A 10,527-nucleotide genomic window follows, 5' to 3' on the forward strand; every position below is an offset into this window, starting at 1 on the left:
TAACGTACGTAGTCACATTCAACAAGGTATCTGCTAATGCAGATGCATGCTTTTAGTAGTGCATCTTATTCTTCTGTCTTAATTTCTGTAGGTTTGATTATGTGAGTATGTTTCAGGGATATGTAGCATTCAGTTCACAAGGGGATCGTATAGCACTGACACAAATTGAACAGATGATTAATGGGACATATGTGAAACTTGGTTATTATGATACACAGAGTGATAACCTGACATGGCTCAGCAAGGAGAGATGGAGTGGTGAGTAATATTTTTATTAATGCCATTGGTATAAAGGCTGTTTAGAAGTAAAGTACTACACCTTTCTCCTTGTGCTTTGTTTAAAATAGGTGACTGAAATCAACACGTAACTTCTATCACAGATCTGTAGTGAACTAGGTAACATATTTCTTTTCAGTTGGCATTATTGGAAATAAAAAATGTTATCTGGAAATTTTCAGACTGCCTGTAAGATAATATAATAGCTGCTCTGCTAGATGATGATAGAATACAATCTGCTGAAGTTTGTTGTTCATTTCAAAACTGTAGGATGTGTCATTTAGAAGCAATGCATTGTTAAGCAAGGTCATATGAAATGATGGTGAGAGTGTTTAACTGTAGTAGCACCATACAAATTTTTGTTTTGGTGCATTGAAGCAGATTGGAACAACATAACTTACTTGCATGGCATTAGTAAGTTGTACATTGATTGCATCAATTCAGTTCTTCAATAAACTACAGCAGTCTGTTGCCCTAGGACCATTATATTGGTTGGTTTTTCTTATAGGAGGCAAAGTGCCACAAGATCGAACCATTGTGCGTCAAGTATTACGCACAGTCTCTCTTCCCCTCTTCATCTGTATGTGGACCATCTCATGTATAGGGATTATGGCTGCCATTGCACTCATTGTATTCAACATATGGTACCGTCACAGAAGGTATATTTTCTAAAAATCATAATTTTATATGAGATTATAAGAGTATATAACAAAGGATGCAGATTTCTTGATGTTTACGGTATTTACAAACCTGGTGTTGCAGTGCCTTATTGTGATACTGGTTAATGCTAATAGCTTATTCATAAATGGTAATTTAGTGGTACTGGTGATCATGGTCACTGCTTAAATTGTTACCCACAAGTAACATAATGTTGGGATAGTACCTTAAATTAGGCTATGACCACTTCCTTCCATATTCTTTCCAATTCATTATTCACAAGACTATAAATATATAAAGAAACAAGTAACTTACACTGGAACTGCAGTTATTAAAAAAATAGTAGATTGCTCATCTCAGATATAGAACTTATGTATCTTATATGTACCATAAATAATATTTGCACATATTCTGGAAATTCCTTGAAGTTTAAATGGTACTATTGCAATTTATGTATTGTTATGACAATCTCATGCCACAGAACTGAATTTATTGTTGTTGCTTTTTGTTTCTCCGTGCTCTCACAACTTGTAATTGCTTAATTTCAGAGTGATACAGTCATCTCATCCTGTGTGCAACACCATCATGTTACTGGGTGTTTGTACTTGTTTGTGGTCAGTGTTTCTACTAGGACTGGATGGCCAGTTTGTAAGTCCACATGTATACCCAGTGGTATGCCAGGCACGTGCCTGGCTTCTCTGTATTGGTTTTACACTGGCATATGGGGCCATGTTCAGCAAAGTGTGGCGTGTTCATCGCCTTACAACGAAAGCCAAGTCAGAAGTCAAGGTTGGTAATCTTGTATTGAAATTGATATAAGAACTATGATGGATAAGATATGCTATTTTGCTTTATGTGCATATTTCTGCTGTCTTCCAAAGAATTCCTAAAAGATCTAGTAATCTGCTGTTGCCGTTTGTTACTCAGGAGAAGAGCTTTGACCTTGGCAGTATGGAAGCTTAAAAGCAATAAGTCTGAGGTTAGACACCACTGCTTCAGCTGAAAAAAAAACATGCTGTATTCTGGGAAAGTTCTGTGTGCAAGTTAATTTATTGTAAATTTCCATTATTTTCTGTTGTCTATTTGTTTGTGGTGTAATCTGAACACTTTACACATGGTCAGCAGTCGAAATAAGGGTGAACCATTTATAGTGAAGTTGGGGGAGATTATAAATCTTGTGAATCACTAGTGTAAACAAGAAGCAGTGGAGAAGAGTCTGATTTTGCCTATTTGCTGTGCAGATGAAAGAAGAGGAAACTTCTGTAGATTGTGTGTTGTAGCAGTGAAATAGATTATACAGGAGGGGAGAGACAGAAATTATACGGTTAGTTCCTCATATTTTGACAAGGTCCATTTATTTTCCCCCATTATGTCTGCCCACATTGTCAAGGTCAAAGATTTTTCCAAGTATCAGTACATAAAACACAGTTTAAAACAATATTTAGAATAGATAGTTACAGAAAAGTTAGAAAGGGTTCAAGTCTACAGTAAAAGGAACAGCATAAAATTCTGCCCCTTATTTCAAGCACTGCTTTTATTTTGCACAGTTTTAAAAAATGAAAATGAAATGTTTTACATTGGCTCTCTTTGGTTTGTGATTGCAGAAAGTTGAACCTTGGAAGTTGTATCTTATGGTGACTGGCTTCCTGTTGGTAGACCTGGTTATTCTTTTAACATGGCAGTTGTATGACCCATTGCAGCGTCGTATAGAAGTGTTTCCACTGGAAGATCCATTGTCAACTGAAGATGATATCAAGATTCGGCCTGAGCTGGAGCACTGTGAAAGTGAAAACAATAATGTTTGGTTAGGTAAGACAAAGATGCTTTCATCTCCCGTTTATCATAATTATGCTCTTTAAGTATACAAGAAATAGAAATGTTAAAATGATCATCATTTGTTGATAGGTAATGATTTATAAGTGGCCATGGCCTATTTGAAGGTACTAATTCAGGTTGATTGATTCTTAATTATATGGTTTCAGTTACAGTGTGTCCATAAAGTTGTGGTATGGTTTTCAGACTTTTTTTGACAGTTAGTGCTAGAAACATGAATGAAAGTTTACCTTACTTCGTTAGTGAAGTGAAAACAGCTCGCCATCATTAGCAAAATGTGATATACAGACAATGAGAACAAGGTGACTGCCATCATCATGCAGTGACATCTAATAATGGTTATTTTGAGCACTTTCCATTTCAATTAAGCACGTCTTATATTTTTTAGGTCTTATTTATTTACTATATTCCTTGTGGAATGTCCTGGTCAGAGCTTCATTAAAACAGCAGCTATATCTTAGAGTTACAAAACTTGTCATTCCAAGAATGGGACTTGGAGACTATAAAAATTGGAAATTGTTGTTGGCATACATTGGATTTACATTCACTAAATGTAAACTTAGGCAGTTCCAATATAAATGAAAAGTGCTTTTGTAATATTTTCAGGTGCATTTACATCCCTGTGGAGAACCTATTAAAATCACTCTATATCATATCTGCACACTAGAGTGACTGGATAGGGATCTTCCAGGCTACCTTGGTTGCCATGGTCAAAGATTAAATTGTAGTGATGATGCCATAATTGTTGTACTGTGCATACATTTCATAATTTGTCTTATATTTTTGCAGGTGTTATGTATGGCTACAAAGGACTTGTGTTGGTATTTGGCCTGTTCTTGGCCTATGAAACTAGAAGCATCAAAGTAAAGCAGATCAATGATTCACGCTATGTTGGAATGTCCATCTACAATGTGGTAGTTTTGTGCCTCATTACGGCTCCAGTCACCATGGTCATTGCCTCCCAGCAAGATGCTAGTTTTGCATTTGTTGCACTTGCCGTCATCTTCTGCTGTTTCCTCAGCATGGCACTCATCTTTGTTCCTAAGGTATTGTGCTGTGATTTGAAACCTTAATTGAAAGATGTAGCATGTAACCTGCAGGAAAATACATAGGATTTGAATTTTAATACTGAGTTTGGAAAACTCCAAATATTTTCCTAAGCATCCTTTTTTAAATTCCCTTAATCTGCGTTCTGTCCTTTATGTGAGAGACTAGGTTTCACATCCATACATAATAAATGGAAGAAAACTATAGTGCTTTTATATGGATTTGAATGGTAGGCATTAACAAAAGAACAGATGAGAGAATGCAGAAATGTTTCATGCTGGGAATAATATGTCAATACATTTAAGACTTGCAATCAGAAGAAATGGCTAGAACATGTGGAAGGAATGTCTGAAAATCAAATTCCAGTGTTGCTGTATATGTGTAAATCAAAGGACATAAAATACCTGAAATATTCAACAAAAAGATGAGAGTGGCTGGTTTAATTCTGACCAGAATAGTTTCCATTAGAATGTACACCTTTTAGTGACTTTTTTGTGTTTAAAGATATATACTGAATTTTTTTTATCTTGTCTGCCCGTTAGCTCTGCAACAGCAGATTTGTATCTGCAGTGAATGAACTTGAAGGCCATTGAGGTATGCAGATAACAAGGAACATGTTTAGAAAGTACTGTGGAGTACATTCTTCCACTCTTGTATTTAGTCCATTTGTGGTAAATAAATTACTGTGTGTCTGACTCGACTTTGAAATGTGATGTCATGGTGAATGTTGTCCATAAAATTTCTCCTAACTAAAATGTTCCCACTGTTGGAGAAGTTTGAAACTGGGTGTGTTACCAGTGACCTAACCAATATACTACATTCTGTAAAAGTATTGTAATACTTAAAATACGAGAATGTGGCTAAACATTAGGAGGCTAGAAAACTAAAACAATTCTGTACTCAGACAGACAGTAGTTCTTTAATATAATGAAGTGTGATATAGAATACATATCGCCCCTTGATGACATATTGTGTTATTCAGGTGATTGAAGTGATACGCCATCCACGAGACAAGGCTGAATCAAAGTACAACCATGATGTAGGAATGACTAAAGAAGATGAAGAACGGTATCAGAAACTTGTGGCTGAAAATGAGGAACTCCAGAAACTCATATCAGCAGTAAGATTGTTTTTATTTTATTTTGTACCTGTAATGAAGACTGTGGAATGTGGTATTGGTGAATGTTCAGAAAATTATATATGCTTCTTGGAACAAGCTGTTGCATATGGAATCTACTGTTGCTTTCTGTTACTGGCTACTAAGCCACTGTTAACATAGACAGCTACTGATAGCTTTATCTGTGGAATCAGTCTGTAATTTTTCCTGTTTTATGGAATTTGTATAATGAGCCAGGATAGCTCAGTGAGTAAGTGATTGTGACTATGGGCTGGACAACCAGGGTTTGATTCCCAGCAGATGCAGAGATTTTTCTCTTTATGACTGCATCCACAGCCCTGACCCTCTATCCAGTGGATTCTGGGAGGGTTTTTTTGAGGGGTTGGCAGGTGGGCAGAGCATACAACTGACCACTCTTCTACATTGTTTGAAGGTTAGTGTGTGGCACCATACCTTCGCTTCCTTATATATATTTGTGGTGTGTTTCTTAAGCACGTGGATAACTTATGATACATACATGACCACTAAATGCCTTTATGCACTGTACCATCTTCTGACAGATATGCAAAAGTGTATAGTTCTTCTGTGAATCAGTGAAACAAAGGGTATTTGTTATTAATAGCATGTATATTTTTTATGTCTACCAGTGTTGCTGTAAGAATGACTTGCTGAAAATGTGAAACTTTCCTGAAATTTGCCTTGAGATAAGATGTGAATTAGTAATAATGTTCTCTCTGAAATAATTGTTATGATTATTTTTAATATATTTGCTATTTGTTGTGTATTGTGATTCTTCTTTTGAATGGGTTTTATTGTACTCATAACTGTAGATAGGAAATGAGTGGGTTGGCTCAGCTTTAATGCTTCATGACTAGCTTGGAAGAATTTTAGAGCACAGTAAACTCTGGAATAGGTGCTAATGGATGGGAGAACCATGTGGATAATAAGGAACACCAGATGATCTACTACTGTATTTGTATACCCTTATGAAACAACTTGCTTTATAAAAGTATTAATATATTTGAACTAATTTTCTTACATTTTTGTAGATACATGTCACTAATGTTCTGCAGGGGTCACTAAAATGCTTTCATAGTTCATTATATATAATTTAAATTCCCTGATTTTAATTTTTTGGCTTAAAATAAAATTGTTCCATTAAAAATAGCCTTTGTTTTGTCTCGTAAGGCTAAGGCAGAATTGTATTCTAATGACTTGTGTTTGTTTTTATAGAAGGAAGAGAAGATACGATTGATCAAAATCCGGCTGCAGGAGCGTGATGCTTTGCGAGGAGGACTAACAGATGGGCGCCTCCCTCCTGGTACCACTCCACAACAGGATTCCACTGCCAACACAGGTCTGACTGCTAACAAAGATACCCTTATTGTAGCTGATTTTATTACTGGAGAAGGCACTTCAGATTCTGCCTTTGGTGGGGGTGTGTCTGTCTATACTCGTAGTTCAAGAGCAAGTCAATCTGACTTTGAGTTCTCTGAATCATATCTTTAGATCACTTGCTCTTGAGGTACAGAAAGTTAATAATGTATAGATATGAGCAAAGACAATACAGTTTCTTTTCACAACACTTTTAAACTCATCTTATAGGACATATGAGAAATGGAAGATGATAAGGATAGGTGGGATGCATGCACCAGTGCAGTGGAGGTTTAAAAACTTACATTTCAGTTAAATGTGATTTAATAGGGCTAAATTTCAAGTAGGATATAACTGGTGTTCACTGATGGCCTACTAAGATGTCACAGTACATTCAGTAGTGATTATTATTCTTAATTGTTGTATCAAGTCAATTTCCAATAGGATTCTGCTTAAAGATTTTTAAAACATTGTGACCACAGAATAACAAAAGAAGCCAATGCTCAGTTATCTTCGTCATTGTCATAATCTATCATGATGCTCATATCAAAAGATTCTAAAGATCTGTTGGTGTGTTTTATTATCTAAAATCTTGAAAGTTTGCATAAACATATTTTTAAGATAAAAGTATCTTATTTGTGCTTAAATTAATATAGACCACTGGATTAAGCTCCTTCCTACAATTTTATCTCTCATCGTATACAAAGTTGGGCTTTCCTTTCCTGGTTATTTTTTGTTGTCACTGAATAGTGATAACACTATGTGACATGAGTTAAAATTTTCATATAAGAAAATTTTTATTTAATTTTTAAAGAACAGAGCAATATTTGTGAGATTTGAGGTTCTCACAGCAGTGAAATATCAGTGTTGGTCCTCTGGGTTGTAACACTGTAGACTTGTAGGTAGATACCAGCATTTCAGGAAAACATGGTTCCTCCAAAACACTGCTATATACTTAAAAGTCTGCACAGTATTACTATCAAGTTTCTCCAAAATGTTGGTATCGTGCCTGCAAGTCCACATGGCATTTCAACCAGAATTGACACACTGACAGAGCAATATATGAATGTTTCATTTGCAATATATTTATATCATTATTGCTAGTACTTGTCCGTGTGTGTGTGTGCACATGCATTCATGTTTGTGGATGTGTTTGACCTTCCTGTTGTAATGGGCATTCATATGTAAATTACAGTCGTAAGTTTCATGAAAATGTAATATAACCACAAGGAAAGCTTGATATGAAGACATTTATAAGTGTGTTTTACATTTCATGCATCAGATCAAATTTGTTTCCAGAATATTAAATGTGTTAGGTTTCTGTTGTGCATGTGTTCCCCTGTATATCTTGGCTGTATTTAAAGCTGAGGATTCAAAGTATGGTAAGTAGTGTCATTAGCTAAAGTCTTTTTATATAAAGTTATATAGATGGGGATTCTTCACTGAAGTGCAGTTATGTTTACATAGTATAAATCAGCAGTTTGTACATATATTTATGTGTATACAGTGCACTGGGAACTGTTGTCTTCTTCCTCCTAAGACATAAGCGAGTCATCTGATGACCAAGCCTCTCCATCAATCTATATCTTCCCACAGCTTTTCCTCAGTTTCTTCCATTCCTCTGTGACACCTTTCCTAGTCTCTATTTCCCATTTTGATCTGAGTCTCACTCTTGGACATTTTACTTTTACTTTCATATTCAAAACTCTCTTTGGAGTTCTCTCGTCACTTATTCAAACCTGTCCATACCGTTTCATTCTGTAATTTGTTACTTCATCTTTCAGGGTGTTTAACTTTAAATTCTCCCTTATTTTTTTCATTTTATATTCTGTCTCGCTTTGTTTTTTCTTCTGTACTTCTTTAAAATTTAATCTCTTTTACCATTTATCCACTAATATCTTACTTGGTCTGTGGCCATGTTTCTGCACCATTTGTTAATGTGCATGTAATAACTTCTTAATAGACATATTTTTCCCATAGGATTTTTCCATTTACAGATTATGCCCCTTACTAGTTGGAAAAATTTCTGTATTCTTTGTTCTTTCAGTAATTTCTTCATTAGCACATCTATCACTGTTTTACATCCTTAAGGACAGGACAAGAATTTATCAAAATTTATTACAGCAAATTTAAGATACTTTCTTGAAATTAGAAATTTAAAAATTAAAATTAAAAAAATATGAAATAAATTGTTATACTCAGCTAAGGTAAAAATTATGGCAGTCTTAAATTTCCACTCTAAAACTTAATGAATTTCTTCACATCTTGTAATGTTTTTGCAAGTAATTTCATATTTGATGTATGAGTAATTAATATTTTACTTCATGACTTTGAGCAACTCAGAGTACCTTGAACTGTAAGTCTTATAAGAATTCTAAAGGATTACAAATAAAGTAACATTATCAGATTTTGATATGTAAACATTAGTTTGCTCTTCAGATAGTAATTATCATCTGAAGTGATACAGTTGAGTAATTGCCAGTTAAGAATACTCATCTGTTATAGAACATAAGAGCATATAATTTATTATTATATACATATATTTGCATGTATGTTTTTTCTTTCTTTCTTTTTCTTTTCACCCAGTTAATTCTGCATACTGTTTTTTCTGGTTTTGAATACATATTGCTTGTAATAATAGTAATGGGAAGTCTTGGTGCTAGTGGTAGAGACAGAAGCAACAGTAGCAGCAACCACTTTTAACCCATTTTCTCTGTGTATTTTTAATTTAAGATCTTGCTTGGCCATTATATTGTCATAAAAGTAAAGTAAAAAAAGTTTGTCCCGCTACATGCCATAAAGGCGCTTGGGGTGAGTGGAGGTATAGCTCCTCTCTTTCTTGACCTCGGCACTAGATGGGGGTGAGTGGTAGCATCACGCCCCGGCCGGCTTTACCCCCAGGAAAGGACCCCCGGTACCCATTGTAGAGGAGGCTGGGTGGGCTGCAGAGCTGGTCTGGATGCAGAGGCTAGAGGAAAAATCCTCTGTCCCTGTCAGGGATCGAACCCTGGTCGTCCAGCCCGTAGCTAGTCACTATACTAACTGAACTATCCCGGCTCATTGTCATAAAAGAGGTCTGATTGTTTTAACACATATACCAATAGTCCTGTTTATGTGGATGAGAGGATGTTGAGAGAGACATTTTATATCTCTCATGAAAAATGGACAGGAGGCTCACATTATTTCACTGAATGATATTGTATAGTATTTCTTATATGAGTAGAACAACTTTTTGAGAGTACATTTTTAAAACACATTTTCAGAAACATGCCACAATGTTCACACTTGTTCAGCCATTTGAAATGGTGATGATTTTTAAATATATTTATTACGTAACTACAAGTGGTGAAAAATTTATAATTGAATATCACATATTTTTGCACACTTGCATTTGACAAGTATTTTATAGTCCTTTTAGCAACTGGAATTGTAACTGTTGCTACAACATTTACAGCATGGCACATTTGTTATTACAACTGCAAAGAACTAGTACATAATGCATTTGGGCAGGTGTAAAAGAAGGAGAAAATGAGTGGGGTGCAGTTAGTAGTCATAAGATATTTAAATGCCATATCAAAAATCATTGGTTTCATGATGATACTCAAAAGAGAAAAATGTTTCACTTAGCATAAAGAAGTAGCATTGGCATAAACGTTTATGAATGGTCCTTTTGTATATAGAAATTGGCAAGTTTGAAATTACATTTACAATAAATCACAGAGCATTTATTTTCCTCAGTTTGGCAGATTCTGGGACAATATGTTATAATGGACCTTAATTGCAGTCTTCCATAAACTTCAAGTTAATTATTTGGCAACCAAATGTCATGATTGAGTGGTCAGCACAACTGCAGCATATTTGAGAGGTCCCAGGTTTAAATCTCAACCTAGAGAGTAGCTGTCCTGACTGAGGCTTTTTGTGGTTTAACTCAGTCCCTCCAGGTAAATTCCAGTGTAGTTTCCTAAATTAGGTCACAACTTCTTCCTTCCACATCCTTTCCAATTCATTGTTCACTATCATTCACTTATTTGATGCTGTATCATCTGAGATACTGAAAGCATCATTAAATAAACTATAAAGAAAAAAAAATTATTGGCACTGTATGATCAATACAGTTTAAATAAAGTGTTTTTAATTAACCCACCATGAAATCAACCTGTCATCAAATCTTGGATTTATTAATGTTAAATGTAGTGAAAATCAGTGTAAATTAGGCAGAGAAT

The 10,527-nt window shown here is 35.0% G+C and overlaps 1 protein-coding gene across 5 annotated transcripts in view; it reads left to right on the forward strand.

The window, feature by feature from the left end:
• Positions 1–10,527, forward strand: part of GABA-B-R1 (gamma-aminobutyric acid type B receptor subunit 1) — a 33,036-nt gene that overhangs the window by 11,985 nt on the left and 10,524 nt on the right. For 3 of the 5 annotated variants that reach the window (XM_022079900.2, XM_022079890.2, XM_022079909.2), the window contains exons 10-16: positions 117–258; positions 785–935; positions 1,482–1,722; positions 2,538–2,742; positions 3,556–3,812; positions 4,796–4,933; positions 6,164–8,712. In XM_022079900.2, the coding sequence (XP_021935592.1) occupies positions 117–258; positions 785–935; positions 1,482–1,722; positions 2,538–2,742; positions 3,556–3,812; positions 4,796–4,933; positions 6,164–6,439 (1,410 nt within the window). In that variant the 3' untranslated portion in view covers positions 6,440–8,712. Of the gene's footprint in view, positions 1–116; positions 259–784; positions 936–1,481; positions 1,723–2,537; positions 2,743–3,555; positions 3,813–4,795; positions 4,934–6,163; positions 8,713–10,042; positions 10,299–10,527 lie in introns of those variants that run through there. The other 2 variants (XM_087340187.1, XM_022079917.2) reach the window with 2 other exon arrangements.

Source organism: Zootermopsis nevadensis, unplaced genomic scaffold (assembly GCF_977971745.1).
Source record: "Zootermopsis nevadensis isolate Lab colony 2312 unplaced genomic scaffold, Znev_1.0 Znev_ptg000061l, whole genome shotgun sequence".
NCBI classification, from domain to species: domain Eukaryota; kingdom Metazoa; phylum Arthropoda; class Insecta; order Blattodea; family Termopsidae; genus Zootermopsis; species Zootermopsis nevadensis.